The sequence below is a fragment of the Schistocerca piceifrons genome, chromosome 6 (assembly GCF_021461385.2).
Source record: "Schistocerca piceifrons isolate TAMUIC-IGC-003096 chromosome 6, iqSchPice1.1, whole genome shotgun sequence".
Classification (NCBI taxonomy): domain Eukaryota; kingdom Metazoa; phylum Arthropoda; class Insecta; order Orthoptera; family Acrididae; genus Schistocerca; species Schistocerca piceifrons.
The window spans coordinates 148,199,834-148,224,979 of record NC_060143.1 but is presented as its reverse complement, the minus strand read 5'-3'; the positions used below and the strand labels follow the sequence as shown (position 1 = coordinate 148,224,979).

General features: G+C 43.4%; 1 protein-coding gene across 2 annotated transcripts in view; it reads right to left on the bottom strand.

Annotated features, from left to right (window-relative positions):
* The window catches only part of LOC124802845 (stromal membrane-associated protein 1), a 145,413-nt gene that overhangs the window by 17,162 nt on the left and 103,105 nt on the right, over positions 1-25,146 (bottom strand). For both annotated transcript variants that reach the window (XM_047263866.1, XM_047263865.1), the window contains exons 6-7: positions 23,523-23,653; positions 390-524 (exon numbers count right to left, since the gene is read on the bottom strand). In XM_047263866.1, the coding sequence (XP_047119822.1) occupies positions 390-524; positions 23,523-23,653 (266 nt within the window). The remainder of the gene's footprint in view (positions 1-389; positions 525-23,522; positions 23,654-25,146) is intronic.

Here is a 25,146-nt window from a genome sequence, read left to right as displayed (position 1 = left end):
CTCACGCCAGTTCTCATACACAGTCATTTTCCACCAATTTCCTTGGTTTCTCCTGAAGGGCATGCTATATTCATAACAACCTTATTTAAATTCCCACTCAGGCAATTTAAGTGACAAAAAATATATGTTCCTCTCTTCAGCATCATTCAAGTTCCCTTACAATGATTGCAAACTACTGTTAATATTAATTACTTTACATACAAACAGAGCAACACAGGATTTCAAACCACAGAATCATTCTGTAATCACCAGACAAACTGGAGGAAAAGACCCCCCCCCCCCCCTCAGTAAAAGTGTGTTATTAAACACTGTATTCCAAAGGGTAATAGTTTTAGTCTACATAAATATTGCCATGCACATTTTATGAATATCTAAAAACTTTCAAATACCTGTGCAACTGGATAGCCAAGGGTAGCAGCAGGGGCCACATTTGGTGTTGCCATATTGAAGAAAGGATTGGATGCTGCTAAACTTGCTGTAGTAGCCTGAGGTGCCACATTTGGTATGCCACCAAATACTCCATTCTGTTTAAAACAACAACAGCTGAAGAATGGCACGTGAATGCCCCACAGCAAGCTCAATAATATATGATAGTAAAGAACTATAATGATTAATCTATGCTGTTCAATAATTAGTTCGATCATTCTTTTATAAAATGGGTATTGTCTTCAAGCAACCTATTACACACAAGGTTCTCTCACTTCCTGGGTGCACACTACATGAGAATTTGTGCGGTAGTAAAGCATCATTTGAAAGGTGAGTGCACGATACTGATATGTATGTTCTTGTGTTGGGCTGTGTTGCGTGTCAGTGTCCAAACAATGTGGCTGTGGGATATATACTATTTTACACTTAACACTTTCTTGTTCGAATTTTACATATGCCTCCTCCTTTCTCTGGTACACACATTTCATTTGCCAATACATTTTAAAAACTAAAACACATTCAAATTTAAATGTCAACAAAATTACACTCATAGAATATAACTAAGGAATTAAGACACACAGCTGATGGGGAACAACAGCAGGGGACAGTGGGCGTTTGTCAAATACATCAAAATACATTTAACCCAATGGAAGTAGTGAAATGGCGTGATTAATGATGTACACAAAGGAAGTAGTACTTTGTAATCAATAGTATTGGGCTATTTCCTGACACACTGAAATATATTGTAGTAACACTTGTCTATAAACCTGAATATAAACAAACTACTTTTAAGTTGATGCAAAAATGGCCTGTGATATGCCTCTGATTGTGTGGGCCACAAAATTATACAGACAAGTTAATGACACCTGTCTTGCAAGGACAGAGTCTTACCCACATAACAGAAAACAGAGGGTCTTACTGACAAAATGTGCCATAGAAGCGAAACTAACCTCAAAATGGAAAAACATAAAATGTAGGGTTCCTTAAAGATTAACACTGTGTCTGCTCCTTCTTAATTCACAAAAATGTTTCAATGACTTTGAAAGAGAGTTCAAGAAATGCAACATCTGCAGATCACAAGCATGTTAATCAAGGATCTCAACTGAACTTTAGCTGATACCTCTCTTAACTGAAAGGGCTCACAACTGGTTCACAGGGAACAGTTAAGAGTTTTACTCGAACAAGTACTAGTATTATGTGACTTCAACAAGCAAAGATGATCTGCTAGCACCACAAACAATCACAGTAATAAGCTGTATGAAACATTGCATGTAAAATTCTTTGGGATCCAAAAAGGTATCATGTTAAAATACAGTCAACAAAAAATAATCCAGATCCCCAGTTCACCATGACCTACACACATCTTTACTTCTTGTTGTCTTGTCTTATGGAATAATTGTACTTGCACAAATATAAGCTGCGTGCGAACATAGACTACACCTAAACTTTTGACACGAGAATGGAGTAGAAAGTATATCTCTAATATAGGCCGTACAACTAAATTTACCCCCAATTACTAAGTAATACTGCTGCTGTGTGCATGATGCCGACACTAAATTGTTACTAAATAAAAATTGAGAAACTTCAAATTATCAGCTACGTATTAAACAAAGGAACATGGGAATGCTGGACACAGATTTCACATAGTGGAAAAGAATTATCATCAGTAGGTGCAAGTTAAGGGTTGGTTGGTTGGTTGGTTTGTTTAAAGGTGGGAGAAGGGTCCAAACTAAGAGGTAATCAGTCCTGTGTTCCTAATAAAACAATGCCACTAGTGTGAGAATAAAACAGACGAAAACATTTAACACAAAATGGAAAGAAAGGAAAAGCCACAAGAACGAAGGGAAGGCAATGAACACTAAGAGGAACAAAAGAGGACAAGAAAACAACAGAGAGATGCTAGAAACAGAAGAGAGTAAAACATGAAAGCAGGTTACAGTGGCTGGCCAATCACGAGAATATAAAGGGAAAGCCAGCCACTCAGCAAAACATTAAAACCTTCACCCTAAAAGCACTAGGGTGGAGGACACAGAGGGACAAAGGACATGCGCTAAAACCTAAATAGAAGTATAAAACCCACTCTCACAGATAAAATGTAAAACTAAAGCTGCTGTTGAGGCATTGTCGCCCAACACCGAAGGTGCTGGTAAAGTTAAAAGTCCGCCGCAGAGTGACTAAAGGTGGACAGTCCAGAAAGAGGTGGACAACTGTCATTTGGGAGCCACAGCAACACTGAGGTGGGTCATTGCGACAGAGTAGGTAACCACGCATTAGCCACGTATGGCCAATGTGGAGCCGGCAGAGGACAACTGATTCCCTGCGAGAGGCCTGCATGGAAGACTTCCACACATTCATAACTTCCTTAATGACACGCAGTTTGTTGTGCGGGCTGTTACGTCATTTTGCCTCCCAAAGCCAAGAAAACCCTACGGTGTAAGACACAACACAGGTCAGCTTCGGAAATGCCTATCTCCAGAAGCGGTTTCCGCGTCGCCTGTTTGGCCAGCCTGTTGGCAAGTTCATTGTCAGGGATTCCGACGTGTCCTGAGGTCCACACAAACACCATGGAATGGCGGGACTTTTCCAGGGCATAGATGGACTCCTGAATGGACACTACCAGAAGATGGAGAGGGTAGCACTGGTCGATGGCTTGTAGGCTGCTCAATGAGTTCATACACAGGAGAATTGACTCGCCAGGGCATGATCGCATGTACTCAAAAGCATGAGATATGGCCGCCAACTCTGCAGTGAAAACACTGCAGCCAACTGGCAAGGAGTGCTACTCAATATGTCCTCCATGAACATATGCAAAGCCTACGTGACCGTCAGCCATTGAGCCATCGGTGTAAACCACTTCAGAGCCCCAGAACGAGTCAAGAATCGAGAGGAAGTGACAGCAGATAGCGGCGGGGTTAACGGAGTCCTTGGGGCCATGCAAAAGGTCCAGACGAAGCTGCGGCCGAGGCGTACACCATGGAGGCGTATGTGAATGGACCACAAGTAGAGGTGGTTAAGGGAAAGACTCCAGTTCAAAGAGAAGGGACCGCACGCGAACACCAATCTGGGCCACCGATGAGTGTGATGGACTGCCGTGGGCGGGAAAAGGAGAACTATGAATGTATGCTGAGTAACTGGCGAGCAGTTGTTCACATCTGATCTGCAGTGGAGGGACATTAGCCTCCACCAGTATGCTGGTCACCGGACTCTCCCTAAAAGCTCCTGTTGCTAATCGAACCCCACAGTGGTGGATTAGACAAGGGCTCTGTAGAGCTCCAGCAGCGTACAGTGATCTGCACCCCAATTGGTGCTGCTAAGGCAATGGAGGACATTGAGGTGCTGCCAGTACTTCTGCTTAAGCTGACGAATATGAGGGAGCCAAGTCAATCGAGAGTCGAAAACCAGTCCTAGGAACTGATATGTCTCCACTATAGTGAGTGGATCGTCATTAAGGTAAAGTGCAGGTTCCGGATGAACAGTACGACACCAAAAGAAGTGCACGACGCATGACTTTGCGACTGAAAACTGGAAGCCCTGGGCTGTAGCCCATGACTGTGCCTTATTGACGGTTCCTTGGAGGTGCCGCTCAGCAACAACAGTACTGGAGCAGCAGTACCAAATGCAGAAGTCGCCTGCATACACAGGAGGTGAGACGGAGGGCCCAACAACTGCTGCTAGACCGTTTATGGCCACTAAAAATAGAGAGACACTCAATACAGAGTCCTGCAGGACTCAATTCCCCTGGATATGGATGGAACTATGGGAGTCACCAACTTGGACACAGAAAGTACGGAGCAAAAGGAAGTTTTTGATAAAAATCAGGAGTGGTGCCCAGAGACCCCACTCATACAATGTGGCAAGGACATGTCGTCAGGTTGTGTCGTATGCTTTACGTAAGTAAAAAAAGATGGCATCAGATGTTGCCGTCTGGAAAAGGCTGTTTGGATGGCAGACTCTATAGACACAAGATTATCAGTGGTAGAGTGACCCTGGCAGAAGTGGCCCTGACATGGAGCCAGCAAGCCACATCACTCCAGGATCCAGCCCAACCGCCGACATACCATACGCTCCAGCACCTTACAAAGAACGTTCATGACGCTGATGGGCCGATAGCTATCCACATCAAGCGGGTTTTTACCAGGTCTGAGCACCAGAATGATGGTGCTCTCCCACCATTGCAATGGAAAGATGCCATCGCACCAGAGCCGGTTGAAGACGATGAGAAGATGTCACTTGTAGGTATATGAGAGATGTTTAATCATCTGGCTGTGGATGCCATCAGGCCCAGGAGCTGTGTTGGGACAATGTGCAAGGACACTGAGGAGCTCCCACTCTGAAAATGGGGTGTTATAGGATTCACTGCAGTGTGTAGTGAATTAGAGGATGTTCCCTTCCAGCTGCCGTTTAAGTGTGCGAAAGGCTGGGGGTAATTCTCAGACTCAGAGACTCAAGCAGAGGCTCGAGGAAAGTGCTCAGCAATCGCGTTTGCATCGGTACATAACTTGCCATTTATGGTAACATCGGGGACAGCTGTTGGGGCCAGGTACCCGAGAAGACGTTGGATCTTTGCCCAGACTTGGGAAGGTGATGTGTGGCACCCAATGGTGGAGACCTATCTCTCCCAACACTCCTCCTTCCGTCGTTTGATAAGGTAGCGAACACGGGCATGGAGCCATTTAAAGGCTATGAGGAGCTCCAGGGAAGAGTGTCACGTATGTCGCAGTAGAGCTCGCTGACACTCCTTAATTGCTTTAGCGACTTCCAGCGACCACCATGGAACTGCCTTACACCTCAGGCACCCTAAAGAGTGAGGGATTGCATTTTCTGCCTCAAAAACAATTGTGCTAGTCACCTGCTCAACCACCACATCGATGTTACCATGTGGGGGAGATTAAGCGATGACAGCAGAGGTGAAAGTTCCACAGTCCACCTTGTTCAAAGCCCACCTGGGCAGGCACCCATGTGCCTGACACTGGGCAGTGACAGGAAGAAGGGGAAGTGGTCACCACCACACAGGTCGTCATGTGCTCTCCAGTGGATAGATGGGAGAAGTCCTGGGCTGGGAACTGATAAATCAATGGCTGAGTAACTACCATGAGCCACACTGAAATGTGTGGCAGCCCCAGTATTTAAGAGGCAGAGGTCGAATTGCGCCATTAAAGTTTTTACATCTCTGCCTCGACCAGTAAGCATGGTACCACCCCGCAAGGGGTTATGGGCATTAATATCTTCCAGAAGTAAGAAGGGTTTAGGGAGTTCATCAATCAGTGCAGCTAATACATTCAGTGGTACCGCACCATCTGGAGGGAGATATACATTGCAGACAGTTACTTCCTGCGTTGTCCTTATTCTGACAGCTACAGCTTCAAGAGGGCACATGCTCACTACAGACTGAGTTTAGGACATAAAAGCAAACTCCACCTGACACTCAATTATAGTTGCTACGGTTCCTGTAATATCCCTTATAGCCGCGGAGGGCAGGGGTCCGCATTGCTGGGAACCAGGTTTCCTGGAGGGCAATGCAGATAGCAGGTGTAAAGCTTAACAGTTGCCGTACCTCAGCCAGGTGGTGGAAAGAACTGCTGCAATTCCACTGGAGGATATCATGAGTCTGGGAAGACATGGAACATTCAACGAGGCAGTTTACACCTCAGAGTCACCTGCTGCCACCGAATTTTTGCCCGAGCAGTCTATATCCATTGCGTCTGAGGGTCTGGCGAGATCTAGGTCCCCAGCGAATGCCAAAATCTCCACCCCATCCTCAGCCGCAGAGCTTGTAGGTAGCGATGGTGTGGGTGCCACCGCAATTTCCTTGGTCTTAGGGATTTTCTTTTTGGATTTCTCTCGCTGCTCCTTGGGTTCCTCTGGCTGGGAGGACTTCACTTGCTCAGTCTCCGGGACTGATGATGAGCATTAAGCACTACGACCAGCTGCTTTTGGGCTCTTCAGCCACTGGCGGGTGTCATCTTTCCCACTAGAAGAAACCTGGGAAAGGAGTGACCCAAGGGGCCCCTTCCTAGCAAGAGAAGCTGGAAGACTTACGCTTTTCTGGCTTAGAAGTGGGGACAAACGTCCCCAATGGTTGGGGGGGGGGGGGTGTTTCTCCTGAAGTAGGTGGTTCAGGAGCAACAAGCAACAGGGAGGGAAATGTCCCTCACCATCAAGGGGGCAGGTGTAGTCTCCCAGCTCTGAGAGGTGATCTGTGTTGGCGGAGCTGACGGTGCCAGAACTGTTGTAGCAGTGCCCTAAGATGATGTCATACGCACAGGATGCAGGCGTTCAAATTTTCTCTTAGCCTCAGTGTAGGTCAGTCGGTCCAGGGTCTTGTACACCATGATTTTCCTTTCTTTCTGGAGAATCCTGCAGTCAGATGAACAAGGCGAATAGTGCTCCCCGCTGCTCAGACAGATGGGAGGCGGGGCACATGGAGTATTGGGATGTGATGGGCATCCACAATCTCGGCATGTGACGCTGGAAGTACAGCGGGAAGACATGTGGCCGAACTTCCAGCACTTAAAGCACCGCATCGGGGGAGGGATATAGGGCTTCACATCACATAGGTAGACCATCACCTTGACCTTCTCGGGCAATGTATCACACTCAAAGGCAAAGATCAAGGCATAGGTGGCAACCTGATTACCCCTCGCACCCCGGTGGACACGCCGGACAAAATGTGGTCTTCGCCACTCTAAATTGGCGCGCAGATAATTGTCGGGCTGCAGAAGAAGGTTTCTGTTAAATAAGATACCCTGGGCCATATTTAAGGTCTTATGGGGCGTGATGGTTACAGAAACATCCCCAAGCTTGTCACAAGCAAATAACTCCCATGACTGGGCAGAGAATGCTGTTTTGATGAAGACTGACCCAGATCTCATTTTGGACAAGTCCTCCACCTCCCCGAACTCGTCCTCTAAATGCTAAACAAAAAACTGAGGCTTCATCATGAAAGAGTCCCCATCAGCTCTCTAACATACAAGGTACCGGGGCGAATAAGATCCACTGCCGTCCTTAGCCTGATGTTCCTTGAGCTCGTGATCGCTTAGAGACTGCTGGTGTTTCACTACCAGTAAGAGATGATGGACTACGCTGCATCGCGTGTCATCCGCCCTGATGCCACCCACTCCGAACAGGGGTCCTCCCCACAGGCGCCACCCAGCCGCAGCAAAGGCCACCTGGCAGTATGGCCATTGCCGAGAGTCTTTATGCCCCAGGGGGATGGGCATCTGCCAATTGACATATGTGGGGAGTTAACGGCGCAGGCATCAGCAGAGCGATCCCTGTGTGGTCAGGGGGCTACAACCAACAGGGTACATGGCGGCCCCACCACAATGGACTGGCTACAGGGCTGGATATCAGGTGCAAAGAAGTCCATGGTTATCAACGACGCAGAAATCGACACCGCATAGTGCATGGTGGAAAATGCACCCAGGAAGGTGTCCTCGCCCAAGAGATGGAGAATGGGCAGGACTGAAATGCGACGACAAGAAAGTGGGCTAAGATCTCAATGCATGATGGACATGACGCACCTTGCAAGGTGTCTTTGCCCAATTGGCTCGTTCTTCGGGAAAATTTTGAAGAATGGAGGTCAAACCCTACAGGGGACCATCACGTAAAGGCCGAAATGTGTGAAACTCCTTTTAGTCGCCTCGTACAACAGGCAGGAATACCTCGGGCCTATTCTAACCCCGGACCTGTAGGTGGCAAGTTAAGAGGAACTCTTAAATAGTTCAAAAACTTTGTTAATTTCAAGGGTAAAGTGCAAGTATCCAGATGGGGAAGAAGACTTGGCTGACTTTTTAGTTCTAAACAGGAAATGTGGATGTGCCACTACAACTGAAATGATTCACATGGAGGCTGCAGATTCCAGGCGGGGTCAGGGATTTTCTCTGCCTCGTGATGACTGGGTGTTGTGTGCTGTCCTTAGGTTAGTTAGGTTTAAGTAGTTGTAAGTTCTAGGGGACTGATGACCATAGATGTTAAGTCCCATAGTGCTCAGAGCCATTTGAACTATTTTTGAGGCCGCAAAACAGCACGTAAAATAAACATTTCACCAAAGGAATTTAAAGTTTTGTACAGATAGTTTCAGTGATTTATGGAACGAAATCGTGTGTGTGTGTGTGTGTGTGTGTGTGTGTGTGTGTGTGTGTGTGTGTGTTTTGTGTAACCACAATCACGCTTACAGAACAGTTTGATATTTCTCCAGCATTATGTGATCCAGCTTCGACACAAAAATTTTTATTTACATCCCCAAACAGAAAATGCAGACCACACACTGGTCTATTTTGTTATGCTGATCGGCACTACAGTAAATGTTGTAGGAGAACATAATGTGCAAATCTGTACGTGTCATGCTGAAAAGCAGCAGTACAGTTTTTTTTTTCCTTTTTTCTTTTTTTCCAAGAACAGCTGCTGTATTTGGGTACAAGTACAAATTTTTCCAATATTTTCTGCTTACACCTTTGATGATTTCAGGGTCGTCACAAGTTTCGTCACGGGAAATTCCCTAATTTCCAGGCAAGTTTTAGCATTTTTCCCAACAAATTCTGAGATTGACTGATAGGGTTATAGAGCCAAACAGTGAGATCATCAGTCCCGCAATTGCAAAGTTACTCACAGAAGAAAGAGGGTCAGCTAAAAGTGAACAGATCCAGTCAGGGGAGTCAAACTATGCAACAAGAAAGTTAAAACACACACAGTAAAAGGCATAAAATGTTAGACCAAATCTAAAAATGGGAAAGTGATCTTTCCATGGAGGACTGGTCATGGGGTTCCAGACAGAGAGAATGTGAAGAGAGGCCACAACCATCCTGCCTCTGCTCCAGGAGTAAAGCAAAATCTTATATGTGGAAATAACCACTTTCACAGAGGAAACTGAGGACCAATTCAATCATCCATGAATTGTCCGCTAATATTAAAATTAAGGAAGACTATACTTAGCACGAAGGTGACATTCTATCAATATGTGGGATATCATCCGTCTCACTCCACAACTGTATTGTGGCGGTGGTTTGTTACACAGGAGGACACAGTGGGTAAGCCTGGTATGACCAACACGTAGACAGCATAAAGCAGTGGATGACTACTGAGAGGAGCAGAAGGAAGAGCACTGAAGTGCAGCAGTCTCCTTGACTGTGTGGAGTTTATTACTGAGAGCAGTAGCACACCAGACGTCATTCCAGTTTCAGGCAAAGAGATTTGACATAGATCTGCATGTCCGCAGCTGGAGCCACAAAAGGGAATGGAGTGCGAGTATTAGCTTATCTAGACAGTCAGCGCGTTCAATTCCTGGGATACCCACATGACTTAGGACTCTGAAAACTGAGCAGGCAGCACGGCCAAGGAAGGAGAGAAGATCATGGAAAGAAGAGACCAAAAGATGACGAGAGTAGCAGGCTACTCAATGAGTCATTGCATATTAAAAACTGTGGAGGGAGGCCTGAGTAACAAAAAGGAGGGCCTCGGTAACAGCTAGCAGCTCTGCTGTGAACACATTACCGTATTTACTCGAGTCTAAGCCGCACTCGAATCTAAGCCGCACCTGAAAAATGAGACTCGAGATCAAGGAAAAAAAATTTCCCGAATCTAAGCCGCACCTGAAATTTGAGACTCGAAATTCAAGGGGAGAGAAAAGTTTTAGGCCGCATCTACAAATTGAAACAAAGTTGGTCCGCTGTAATATGAGACAATTTAGGTCGAATGAATGACGATACAGGGACAGTAGTTTGGTTCGAGTCGTAAGCTTAGCAGTTAAGTTTTACCAGGTAGCCACTGCTACGCGTCAGGCGCTCCTTCTGTATTTATACGGGTACCCTTCCTTTTTCACGTGCTTCATCTGGTTTGAATTGATTGCTTATTTTTCTTTGATCTGATAAGCGCAGTTTTCTTTGTTATAGGTGTTTACGTCACTCTAAGCTGAAAATGCATTACTGTACTGTGTCATGCATTGTTTGTCATACTCTGATACTGTGCGTTTACGGCCTGTCGCCGATCGCGGCATGGCTTGCTTTTGTGCGCGCTACCGCCGCTTACAAATAAAAAATAGAGAGGAGTCGTCTCATTAGCGAAACATTTGTTGTTACTTACACTACTTCTTTCTTTGATAATGATCAACAAGAACCAAATAATAGACTGCGTATGATAGAAGATGTTCTGAACGAGAGTTTAGCGAAAATTTTTCTCCGTTTGAAAATCTTTGCAGGCGCCTCTTTAGTACATTACATTCTGCACAGAAATTAGAGTCATCTTAGATTTAAAAATCTAGTCAATTGACTCGCTTCATTTCTGACTGTATCACTGTTTAGCATAAGAATAATACGAATATAAACATGACATGATATGCATATTCTTCCGCGTTTGCTGTTGTCTCACTCTAGTTTTGTGGTTTATTACGCAGACAGGATTTAAATGAGATAGCAGCAAACACGAAACAATACATGGCAAAATGTTTATATTCGTATTATTCTTATGGTGACGAGAATACTGCATGTGATTCACAATTTATAAAAGTTCCTATTAGCAACCATCTCTTATCACAGATAGGAAAAAATTCAGAACGTAGAGTTGGCCATATTGACAAACATCCCAAACAGTCTTGCCAGTCGGATTTTCGTAGTACATTGAAATGCTGCTACATTCGAAGATCAACAATACAGAATTTGTATTTACTTCGTTGGATAATGTACCAAAACGCAGTGGTCGAAACTCTGGGCGGAGGAAAAAGGCTCGTCTTCCACTTTTTTTTTAAATTTATTTACTGACGCAGAGATTTTGGTGCCAGTATTTATCTTTGTGCCTACAAAGCATGCCTGTGTGGCGCTACATATATTCGACGGCAGAAGTTCGTTGTGGCGGCACCCACCAACATTTTTCAGAACTCCCGCTTGCTTTGCACTCGATTCTAAGCCGCAGGCGGATTTTTTGGATTACAAAAACCGGAAAAAAAGTGCGGCTTAGATTCGAGTAAATACGGTATATGATTCCAGCAATAAACAGTGTTCTAAGCCAGTAAGAGATGCGAAAGTGTATCCCACTTTACCTATCGTCATAGCACCATCAGTGTAGAAGATGGTAGCACCCTGAAACTCTGCAAGGATGGAATGTACAAGATGCCAAAAGACCATAGGGGAGACACAGTCCTTAGGACAATGGAGTAGGTCGGTCCTAATCCATGGTCTAGGCACCATCCAATGGGGTGTGCGAGAGGAAATACACAGCGCACATTTCAGTGAATGGAGAAGGAGATCCCGATGGGGGGAAGTGAGACGCATTGCAACTGGCAATCCCACCTATGGGATCAGGAGGGAGATGTCTCTCACTCACAAATAGGACAGGGTACATGGGATGGTCAGGGAATCTGCAAATGGCAATTGCGTAAGAAACCAGGAGTTGGCTTTATCGTATTTGTAGAGGGAGGGAATCCTCGCTTCTGTGAGGAGACTCAATGGGACTAGCGCAAAAGGCACCGATAGCCAGACGGACCCCACAATGGTGAACAGAATCAAGTATTTTCAGAGTGGAAGGAGTCGCTGAGCCATAAACCTGACTTCCATAATCTAGCATGGACAAGACCAGAGCACTGTAAAGATGGAGAGTAGCAGCATGGCCCACACCAAGATGTGCAGGCTAGGAGGCAGAGAGCATTAAGCTTCTGCATGCATGTAGTCTCCAGGCAGCAAATATGGGTTAGCCACGTCAGCTTTTTGTCAAAAAACAGACCCAAGAAATGGGACTGTGCTGTAACATCTATAAGCAGGTTGTGTAAATAAAGTTCTAGATTAGGGTGTACTATGAATTGACGACAAAAATGCATAATTCACATTTTGGAGGGAGAAAATTGGAAGCCACGGGATACAGCCCTTGCAGAGGTCCGTCGGATGGTGCCTTGGAGCCGGCAGCAGAAGCAATTGAGTGGGAGCCACACCAGATGCTAAAATCGTCGGCATACAACGCTGGGGTAACCTGAGAGCCAACACAAGTTACAAGCCCTTTGATGGCTATGAGGAAGATTGTGACACTTAATACAGAACCCCATGGGATACCAGTCTCCTTAATCCAAGGGGTGCTGAGTGAAGTGGCAACTGGAACCTGGAAGAGCTGGTGGGATAAAAAATTATGAATAAAAATCTGAAGGGGGCCGCAAAAGCCCCAGTCACAGAGGGAAACTAAAATGTGATGGCAACAAGCCATGTCACACGCCTTATGTAGGTCAAAGAAGACCATGACAAGGTGCAGACTGTAGGTAAAAGCTAGTCGGATTGCAGTGTTGAATTTGAGTAAATGGTCAACTGGAGATCGTCCTTCCCGGAAGTCACATTGATACGGGGAAAAAAGGCTTCTAGATTCGAGTACTCAACATAATCTGAAGCTAAACATCCTCTCAACCAATTTACAAAGTATGTTAATCAGGCTAATTGGGCAGTAGCCGTCAAAAGATGTTTGCTTCTTCCCAGGCTTAAGGGTAGGGATAACTATACTGTCTCACCACTGTGAGGGGAAGGCATCCGTGAGTCAAATGAGAGTTTATATTGCTTCTGTGTAATGTCCAAGTGTTGGCTCATCTGGTTGTGGATGGAATCTGGGCTTGGGGCTGTCATGTGAAGAGGTAAGAGACAGCAAGAATTCCCATTCAGTGAAGGGTTCATTACAGGGTTCAGCTTGGTGAGGGTTGAAACAGAAGGGGATCTGTTCAACTCTTTCTGCTGGAGGAAGGTGGCAGGATAGGAAGAGGATGCCAATACTGGCACAGTGTGTCACGAGGCGTTCTGCAAGGACCAATGGATCAGTAGACAGAGCACCTTGGAGGATAATCCCCTGGACAGTTGACTGTCACTGGTGGCCCAGAAGTCTGCAGAGCTTGGACCAAACTTGCAATGAAGAGCCATATGTCCCCAGAGAGGAAACATAGTTCTCCTGGCACTCCTTTTTACTCCACTTAATAAGGTAAAAAGCCTTAGCACAGAGATGCTTAAAAGCGAGGAGGCCGGTCTGTGAAGGGTGTTGTTTAAATCACTGCAGCACCCGTCGGTGGTCCTGGGCAGCAACTGCTACATTTGTGGTCCACCACGGTACTGGTTGATGATGAGGGGGACCGGTTGATAGGGGGACAGCAGTGCCAGCAGCATGAAGAATAGTGGCAGAAATAACCTGCACAACCACATCAATGCAGATCGAAGGAGAGGTGTCTAAGTGCACAGCAAACTTCTTTAAAGGCCAATTGGCCCTGCAGTACGCCCAATGTGGGGCCTATCTGCCTGGCAGCAACAGGGGAATGACAGAATCACTGGAAAGGGGTCACTGCCACGAAGATCATCACGAGTGACCAATGTAGGCAAGCCATGACAGCAGGGGAGGAGATTGTGATATCAAGAACAGTAAATGTTCCACAAGCACCACTGAAATAGGTAGGGAAACTGTCACTGAGGAGAGAAACCAAAGTCTGTAGTAAGCTGGTGAAGTAGAAGACACCTACCCAACGAAGTGGTACTCCCCACAGGGGTGGTGTGCATTGGAGTCCACGAGGAGGAAATATGGGGGGCAGGAATTGCTGTATTAAGGTAGACAGCTCAGCATAAGGAAGTGGCTTACCTGGAGGAAGGTAGACATTGCAAATGGTGATTGCTGCAGTCGCCTGCACTCTTAACTACTATCACGTCCAGTTGGTATGAAGGGGGATCCAGTCACTAATGACATCAGTGCAAACCAAAGTGCAGACACCTCCAGAAGCTATCCCAGAGCTGGCACGGTTCCGACAGAATGCTCAATAACACGAAACTTTAGAGAGTGGTCATCACAAAAGCTAGTTTCTTGAAGAGCAAGACAACGAAGAAGAGGAGGAAACAAGGCACTGTATTTCCGGGAGGTGGCAATAATATCCGTTGCAATTCCACTGGATTATCGTTTGGTGAGAGTCCAGGTGAGACAAAAAGAAGATGAGGGGAGCTCAAGTCACTGTCGGTGGTCTTCATCAATGAGGATGGGATGACACCCTAGAAACTGGGTCTGATTTAGGAGGAGGTGGCGGGGTGAAGCACTCTGGGTTGCCGGGGAAGCCTCGTCCTTTGACTTGCGCTACTATTTCTTCTCCCTTGGAGGGACAGAGGAGGCGTTATCAGCAAGGGAATAGGTGGCAGTGATGTCAGGATCAGACAGATAGTGAGTGGCTTTGGGGTCCTACAAGTGCAGGTCTCTCCTCTGGCCCAACTAAGGGTGCAAGCTTCCTGCCCTGAGAACACCTGAGAGGAGTGTTCCGAGATGGAGCCCCTTCCCTACAAGGAGCCAGAGGAGAGGACGTTTTCCCTGGCTGAGGAGGAGGAGGAGGAGGAGTGGTTCCAGGAGGGGAAGAGACGGGAGCTGCCGAGGGTGAGGAAATGGAAAGGGGACAGTATGGTGGTAAGAGGGAGGGGTGAGGAGGGAAAGGCATAACTGAGGCATAGGTAGAGCAGAGATTTACAGGGTGAAGTCCGAAGAAATTTCTTTGGGGCTTCAAAGTAGCCGAGATGGTCAAGGGTCTTTATTTCCTGAATTATTTCTTGCTTCATGTACAATGAACACTCCGGTGAATGGGGAGAATGGAGACCAGAGCAGTTTACACAGTTAAGCAGTGGGGGTTCAAGGGCTCCCCACAGCAAGAGGGCGACCACAGATGGGAGTGGCATTGCATCACTAAGACATGTGGCCGAAATTGTGGCAATTGAAGCAATGCATGGGAGGTGGAACGTATGGTTTCACATCACATCTGTACACCATTAACTTGACCTACTCAGGCAGCGTGTCCCGTGCAAATGCCATGGTGAAAGCGACAGTGTTTACATGATGGTGCTTAGGACCTTTCTGGACATGTCAGATGAAATGAACGTCATGTCACTCCAGATTAGCCACAAGTTCTCGAACTTGAAGAAAAGGCCTGTATTGAAAATTATATCCTGTGTCATACTGCGTGACTTGTGAAACGCAATAGCATTGGCATTGTCTCCTAAATGGTCGGATGCACAGAGGGAGGCTGGCTGACTGGCAGAAGTTGTCTTTATAAGAAGAGAGCCAGGGTTCATCTTGCTAAATGACTCAACTTCACGGAACTTTTCTTCAGTATGCTCCACAAAGAGAAGGGGTTTGGCTGCGACAAGTCTCTCTGTCAATCCTGTTACAGACTAGGAACTGTGGAAAGGGTCTCATCCCAAGCCAGCATATCTGGCCCTCATCCCAGGTTGTATCCAAGGAGTATAAGGCTGGAAAGGCAGAAACAGGAACTGAGACAGAGACTGAACTACATTAAGGAAAGGTCATGGCTGCAGTATAGTGGCCAGATAGTTTAACACATTTCATGTGCCAGGATGGGTACTCAGCAGCACCACCACATGGACTGACTACCAAGCTGGTGACCTAGCAAGGTGGCAAAAGGGCTTTGGAGGGGAAGAGGAATAGCAGAGGGATCCACACCAAGGACACTATGGAGGGAGTTCTCCCCCCATCTGGCTCACACTACAGATTTCAAATTTAGAGATGGAGGTCAAACACCCGAGGGGGACCAATAAAGAAAAGCCAAAAAGGAGGAGGGAAAGCAACCAACCAAAGTCGCAAGAGAAAGCAAAGTCATGAGGATAGCCAGGCCGACACAAAGATGAACACAAAGAGAAGGCATGGAAGGGGCAAAGGGAAAGAAGCCCAGAAAAGAATAAAGGCTGCAATAGCTCAGAGACCCATGCACGCCCCTCACATAACCACGAAAGAGCTGTTGGCCCCTTGGGGGACAAATTTTGAGATTTCAAGTGTAAGCAAAGACAGAAGTTATGATTAAAAAAATAAAAAAAATAAAAATGGAAGGACTTCTGTATTTCTAAACATGTGAGCAAAAATCTTAAGCACTAACAATGACATCTTTTGAAGTGAACTGTTTTTAGATGGAGAAAACAAATGTTGTGTGTTTCATGAAGACCACATATGATTTTTTTACTTTGATGAAAACTAAACATTTGGTGACAAAAATACGTATTCCATTGGAATAGCAAGACAGATTTAAGATATCTTCACCAATTTCAGAAATAACCTCTTGAAAGAAGTGTACAAGGCAAGGAAGAACTGCATAAACCAACACTATAAGTGACTCCCCAATGTTGTTCAATCCGTATATTGAGCAAGCGGTAAAGGAAACAAAAGAAAAATTCGAAGTAGGTATTAAAATCCATGGAGAAAAAATAAAAACTTTGAGGTTCGCTGATGACATTGTAATTCTGTCAGAGACCGCAAAGGAACTGGAAGAGCAGTTGAACGGAATGGACAGTGTCTTGAAAGGAGGGTATAAGATGAACATCAACAAAAGCAAAACGAGGATAATGGAATGTAGGTGAATTAAATTGGGTGATTCTGAGGGTATTGGATTAGGAAATGAGATGCTTAAAGTAGTAAATGAGTTTTGCTATTTGGGGAGCAAAATAACTAATGATGGTCGAAGTAGAGAGGATATAAAATGTAGACTGGCGATGGCGAGGAAAGCATTCCTGAAGAAGAGAAATTTGTTAACATTGAGTATAGGTTTAAGTGTCAGGAAGATGTTTCTGAAAATATTTGTATGGAGTGTAGCCATGTATGGAACTGAAATGTGGACGATAAATAGTTTAGACAAAAAGAGAATAGAAGCTTTCGAAATGCGGTGTTACAGAAGGATGCTGAAGATTAGATGGGTAGATCACATAACTAATGAAGAGGTACTGAACAGAATTGGGGAGAAGAGAAATTTGTGGCATAACTTGACTGGAAGAAGTGATCGATTGATACGACATATTCTGAGGCATCAAGGGATCACCAATTTAGTATTGGAGGGCAGAGCGGAGGGTAAAAATCTTAAGAGTGAGACCAAGAGATGAATACACTAAACTGATTCAGAAGGATGTAGGTTGCAGTAGGTACTGGGAGATGATGAAGCTTGCACAGGATAGAGTAGCATGGAGAGCTGCATCAAACCAGTCTCTGGACTGAAGACCACCACCACCACCACCACCACCACCACCACCACATCATAAAAAAAAAACAAACAACAACATCAAAAAACAAAAACAACAACATCAAAAAACAAAAACAACAACAACAAGAACTAGTGACTCCAATAAAATGTTTATTATGTTATTGTTAGTTATTGCTCACTGTGGTAGGTCTTATTTTACAGGTATTGTGTGGTTTTTCCTTCAAGAAATATTTGAGTACATAGTGTACAAACTGCCAGTACTGCCACTATTTTCTTTATCTTATCAACCATACTTTCACATGTATAAACTACTTTCAAAGTGCCAAAATGTACTACAATAAATAAAATGTCTATAAAATGCTGCACTGTACAATGTACTTGCGGTGAGACAGTTGCAATTCCTGAAATCCATTGCCCGTGGCCTCTGGCCTGCGAAGGAGCACCACAGTCCTGAATCCACGGATAAACCACGAAAATCTGCCAGATTACAACACACACAGACAGACCTGGCCTGCAGGCGAATCAGTGGGACTAGATCCGACAGGAAGTGCCTGCACATTAGTGGGAAACAATCGGCTTCAGATTGGCAGGCCTGATCCATTAGATATACCCACAGAAATGGCCTGCTGTTTTGGCCCGTCATGGAAGTACACTGGTGTGGCCAGCTATTTACTTGTCACAGACACCACATTGACGAAATGAGAATGCATTGATCAATCCATACAACAGGTAACTTGCATGAATACTTTGAAAATCAATACTAATGAGGATAGGTAACAACTCACTGTGAAGATGATCACTGAGTCGCAGACGGGTATGTAGAAAAGACAATCACACTCTTAACAAAATTTTTGGCCAAAGCCTTTGTCAGAACACGAGCACACACACATTCACACAATCATTCAGACACAACTCATGCACACACGACCACTGTGTCTGGCCACTGCATCAACAGTCTCCAGCAATGACACATGACATCCCAGTAAACAAACCATTTCATCTACTCAGACCAAAACTAGATTTTTCCGTGTGTTTATTCAGATTTCTCTGATATTTCCCTGACATGTATGAAATTCCCTGATTTCCAGAACTTGTGGCAACCCTGGGTTTAAAAAAGTAACTGCAGTAACCTGCAACAGTATTAATTTCATAGCACAAGGTAAGTGTGTACCTGTCATTTTGAAATGGATGATTCATGATCTGAGGGGATGAAATCTCTATCATAGGCCACACCATGATTTTTCAAGCCAAAATCTACGAAAAAAAGTGTAGCCTATATTAGCAAAAATAGGGTATCTCCTGGGTAATGCACCTAAAGTCAATGCTGTAGTTATTAAGCAGAATCTAGCAGTAAGAATATTGTGTGAAGTAAACAGTTCACCTTATAGAGGCCTCTTTAATGATATTTTAATTCTTACACCTACTTCTCAGTACTTTATTCCTTCTTAGTTTTAGTTACTGATAGTAAAAATTAGTTTGAAGTACACAAAAAATGACAAAAATAGTTTTCATGGACACATTGCCTGCTGGTGTGGAGTTCTAAGTGGAGTAGCATACCCTGTTGTAAAAATATTGAACAAGCTACTATCAAACAAAGCATGAAACTAGGACTCCTTACCAATTAAAAAGAAAATTAACACTTAGCATGTGGGTGACATAGTATTACGGCCCATGCAGAAAATGGAAATGGGTGGCAGACACAATACTATGTCACCCCATTTATGATGATTTTCCACAGTGTCAAACATATTCTTTACAGCTCCTGGAATCTTACGAGTACTGCAGGCTTCTTAGTTTCTGCTATGACCTCTAGATGTTGATAGTGATATCACTGGAAAAATTTGTCATTTCTGAAACCTTTATTATTGTGTCTTGCTTCAGAGGTGTTAGGTGACATTTGGGTTCTCTCCATTTAGTGCCTTCGTGTTCAAAATGTGCAGTGAAGAGGTGAGGAGAAACCTTTGGAGAAAATGATTTACAAAAACCTTGAGCCTACGTATGATTACAACCTGGTGTGTGATGACAGTTCAGATTAGATGTCTCTGAGAGTTTTAGACTTTTGTTTTAAGATGAGTTGCTGCATACGTTTCTCACATTACTTTCAGAGACTATTGTTATGAACCATTCAGCTGCAGGTACATCATGAAATGAATCTGAACACATGAGTCTACTGAATGTAATGTTGGAGAGTGTATTTCTCCATTTTTCAATTTTTATCACACTATAATCTACTATGAATGTTAAATTTTGCTTTGTTCGTGTGTTTTGTGTGTGTGTGTTTATATATAAACTGGCTGCAAAAGAAATTAAAACAGAAAGATCATATGTCTGCTGATACATTTGAATGATTCCTTTTCAACTTTTTTCTCTTCCTATAATTATTACTACTAAACTGAATTTTCATATGTGTATTCAGATTCACTACTAGCAATAACAGATTATGTCTTATTTAAAGTAAGTATAATAAAACTAAAAAGTCTTGAAATTCCAACTACGAACTTGTACAAATGAGTTATAACTTAAGAAAATTAGCCATCCACAGGTAATGGCAGCTACCTGTGAGACCAGCCCTAGAAGTGCTAAGACCTTTCTCATTTCCTATGTCTACATATTTGATGGCATGCTGAAAAGTAATGCCTCCAAAATTAATGTGAAAACTAAGTTTCTTAAATAAAACAAATGTTAACATCCTACATGTCTAAAAATTTGTGGTTCTCTCCCACTAGAGGGCTCTGAACTTGGTGTCTGAGAAACAGTGTGCTGTAAATGAGTTTGTAACTGCAGAAGACTTCGTCCACACAATGAACACCCTGTCCCTCAGCATGACACACGAGCACTGTGACATCTGCAACAACATGGCACCTCTGTTTCACTGTCATCGATCATCCTCCACACAGTCCTGACATCTACACCTACACCATACTCCACAAGCCACCTAATGGTGTGTGTCAGATGGTACTTTTTGTACCACTAACTGAGCCCTCCAATACTATTCCACTTGCAATTGAGTGTGGGAAGAATGACTATTGGTAATCCTCTGTATTCGCTCTAATTTCTCGAATTTTTCCTCCTTATGGTCATTATGCCAGACTTGTGGAGGGAACTAATACGTTGTCCAACTCTTCCCGGAAAGTGCTCTCTCGAAATTTCAATAGTAAATCTCTGTGATGCACAATGCCTCCCTTGTAATGTCTGCCAATGCAGTTTGTTGAACACCTCCATAACACCCCCGTGGCAACTAAATGAACCCGTAACAAAACTTGCTCTCTCTCTCTCTCTCTCTCTCTCTCTCTCTCTCTCTCTCTCTCTCCTGATCAGTCCTATCTGGTAGGGATTCAAGGTAGATGAACAATACTCAAGAATCAGTCAAACGAGAGACTCTAGCCATTTCTTTCATGGATGAGTTACATTCCTTAAGATTCTTCCCATGAATCCGAGTATGTCATCTGCTTTTCCCACTATTTGTTATGCAGTAATTCCACTTACAATCGCTATGGATAATTGTTCCTAGATATTTTACGGCAGATGCTGTTGCCAGCTGTTTGTCGGCAATAGTTTTGCTATACAGTAGTGGATTTCCTTATTGTATGTATTGCAATATGCTTCATCTATTTATGTTCAGGGTCAACTGCCAGAGCTGGCACCAGTCATCAACTCTCTGAAGGTCATTCAGCAAATCGTTACCATCTTCTGGCGTTGCTACTTTGTTATAGACAAGTGCATCATCTACGAACAACCTTACAGAGCATTTGACACTTTCTACAAAATCATTTATATATATTGTAAACTGTAACAGTCCAATCACACTTCCTTGGGATATACCAGAAATTGCCTTTACATCTGTCGATTTTGTTCCGTTAAGAGCCACATGTTGAGTTCTGTCTGCAAGGAAGTCTTTAATCCAGTCGCAAATCAGCTCTTTTTTTTCCACTAAATGTCAGTGCGGGGCAGTGCCAAATGCCTTCCTGAAGTCGAGGAACACAGCACCAACATGAGTGCCATTGTCTATGGTGCTGTGAATCTCATGAAGGAACAGAGCGAGCTGAGTTTTGCAAGATCTCTGTTCATTGAATCTACATTGATTTTTATAGAGGGGATTCCCCTCCTACAAGAATGTCATAATTCTTGAGCATAAAACGTGTTCCATAATTTTACAACAGATTGATTCCAACAATATAGGTTTATAGGTGTGTGCATCTGTCCTACGGCCCTTCTCAAAAACAGGTATGCCTGTGCTTTCTTCCAGTCACTAGGTACCCATGGTTGCCCAAGTAATATACAATAAATTACTGCTATAATGGGAGCAAGTTCTTTTGCGTAATCTTTGTAGAATCGTATTGGTATTTCAAGTGGTCCCAATGCCTTGCCATCACTATGCGATTGTAGGTGTTTTTGTATTCTGAGATTGGTTATCTCAATATCTACCTCCTAGACTTTCATATGATGACAAAGGAGGGACTCTTATGATCTGTGGCGAAACAATTTCGGAAGACTTAATTCAGTATTTCAGACCTTTCACTGTTAACTTCTGTTTCGGTGCCAGTACGGTCACTGAGTAAATGACTAGATGATTTGGACCCACTTACTAATTTTACATACAACCAAAACCTCTTAGGGTTTTTACTCAGATAGGTTGACAAAGTTCTATGTTTAAAGTCACTGAATGCTTCTCTCATTTCTCTCCTTATATCCATTTTCACTTTGTTTGGCTTTTGTTTGTCAGCGAGGGTTTTACTCGTCAGCGAGGTTTTTACTTCTCCTGAATATGAGATATAATTCTCTTTGTTTAAGTAGTAATATCCACACGGCTATTAAACCATGGTGAGTCTTTCCCATCTCTTAAGACTTTATTTGGAACATACTTTTCTAGGGCATATTACACGATTCCTTTGAATTTTTTCCATTCGTATTTCCAAATCACTGTCCTTATCACTGAATACTTGATGCTGACCGCTCAGATACTCAGGTTTGTATAAGGTCATTCATGCTAAACAAAAATATCTTCCTACTTTCCTTAACATATTTCGTCAGACCCTTTGTCGTAGACACTATAACAGCATTATGATCACTGATACCTTCCTCTGTGTTAACTGATTCGGTAAGTTCAGGTCTGTCAGTCACCAGGATGTCTAAGACATTACTCTTGAGTTGATTCTCTAACTACCTGCTCAGAGTAATTTTTGGACAAGACATCCAGAACAATTTCACCCGAATCCCTATCTCTACCACCAGTTTTGACAGCATGACACTCCCAATCTATATCTGGCACATTGAAGCACCTCTATTACAACAGTATTTTTAACAATATTCTGCAAGTCCTGTCTGAAGCGTTCTACTACTAGGGCTCCAGATTCAGGTGGTCTATAGAATCATCCATACTATTTTTGACCATCTTTGATACCTAACTTCACCCAAATTAATTCACAATCTGAAACTGTGATAACCTCAGTAGATTTTATCGAATTCTTTACTGTATAAACACGCCACCATCACTGGTGACTAATCTATCCTTACAATAAATATTCCAATCTGAACTTAGTATTGGGAATGGAAAGTTGGTTGAAACCAGACGTTAATGACAACGAAATCCTATCTGTGCATTATGACCTTTAGAGAGCAATATGAATTCTGGGACCTTTCCCTGGATGCTACAGCAGTTAAATAAAATCATATTAACCTCTTCTGCCTCTGCTCTGTGACAATGCAAGTTCTCTGAGCACATTGTAGCTAATTTATCAGGCAAATCGTCTTTGATCCAAGGGTAGGTTTCTATAACCTAAAAAAGCCCCATGTGCAGACCATGTGTACTCCACTACCTCAGTAACCACTTCCTGCGTGTAGTGCACACCTGACCTATGAGGGGGAACACTGATTCTGTAATCGATAGTGGAGGTCAAGAAATTCACATCCAATACCATCGCAGAGTCGTCCAAACCTCTGGTTTAGACTTTCCACTATTCTTCAAAGCAAAGGACTGTGATAAACCCTGGGTACGATGCTACAAATAAACAGCTGGCCTGCACCTTGCATGCGATTCTAGTTTAGTAGTAATTTACAGGCAGCTGTATTTATATTACTAAGTATAGATTTAATTTTCTTGTGTCTTACAGTAAGCGACACCGACAGCAAAAAGATGATTCACCTGCATTGGTGCTGCTGGTATGGCTGCTCCTGGCATCATACCATTTGGGACAGCAGCTGCAGCAGGAACCGCATAAGGCACAGCTGCTGCAACTTGCGGGAATGCTGTAGTGGGCTGAGTAAATGCACCACCTGTGAACAAAAAGTAGTCTTACTCTTTATGAATGATATGTTTTATCGGTATTAAAATATTTGCAGTAGTTTCTCTGATAAGTATGAATACCAGTTTTACATTTCCAAGTAAGTAGGTTTGAGTTATCAGTGAAATATGCTGTGAAATTCTGCTTCTAATAAAGAATAAACATTTCAGATAATATTTTTTCACATATTATCTCATCCACGAAAAACCTGTAAAGCTTTTATGATTCTAGAAATTTTACATTGTTTAAATTACAGTTAAATTTTGTAATTCTGACTGGTAAGAACTAATAATTTTATTTTAGTCCAATACCGCAGAATAACACTGCAGCAATGAAACATAAATGAGATACCACCAACAAGATAAAACTTTAGTTGAAAGAAAATGCGCCATTTACAGCAAGAATGCACAGTGCACACGTGTCTGCCGACAGCAAAATGTGTCAAAGGCCTTAGGACAAAGACTAAGCAAACAATGAACTGCTCTTGATAACCGTGACGTCACAACTGTTCACATTTCTAACTGGTATAAAAATATAAATATTGTAAATGACATTCTGAGAAGTGTTACTTTCAAAGTACATTTCCTTTTATGCAAGATGAATTGAGCTACTTGTGAGAATGTGCAATGAGTTTTTAAATCACAGAGCATATGACTCATCGAGAACTTAACACCTTGAGGACCAGCCACTTCGAAAAATTTTGGGGCCACAAGACCAGCCACCTATGTGATTATTTACAATTTTATTAGCACATTTGTGTATGATGAATCTTAAAGGGTAACACATGAAGAAAGACCAAGCTTCATGGTTAGTTTTTCATATTGATTTTAGTTCCTTCATAGATGACAAATTATACATTAACAATGGCAAGAAATATGAGTATTCCTGAAAAAAGTACAAAATGAGTTCTTTGGTCGTTTCACACATAATTGGTTTATCTATGGAAAAGTCTAAGTATTCTAGCATTCAAAGAGGTATATTGGGATCAGAGCATTACCAGTTTGCTTTTTTTCTGCTTGTTTTGCCAGTAAATTGCTTCACTTTGTCCAAACCACACTGCAAAGAGAATGCACTGTTTTTTTTGTTGGTTTCAGTTTCCTGAAGTGCTGGGAAATTCTACACCAATGCATAAAGCTTTGCCATTCAAAGGACTGGTAAGATTTACAACTCCAAGGAGAAGTACAAGGGCTATTCAGAAAGTAGGGAACGCTTTGGCATTAAAAAAACTAAGTATAAGAAACACATTTTATTATATACATCTGAAAGCGCAATTCACATACTTCTTTTCCACATAGTCACCAAACACATAGAGGAACTTATCATAGCGGTGGACAAGCTTTGAAAGACCTTCGTTGTAAAATTCTGCCGCCTGAGACTTCAGCCAGTCAGTCACATCCGCCTGGAGTTCTGCATCGTTACCGAAGTGCTGCATTGCAAGCCAGTTCTTCATCTTGGGAAACAAGTGAAAGTCACTTGGTGTAAGAT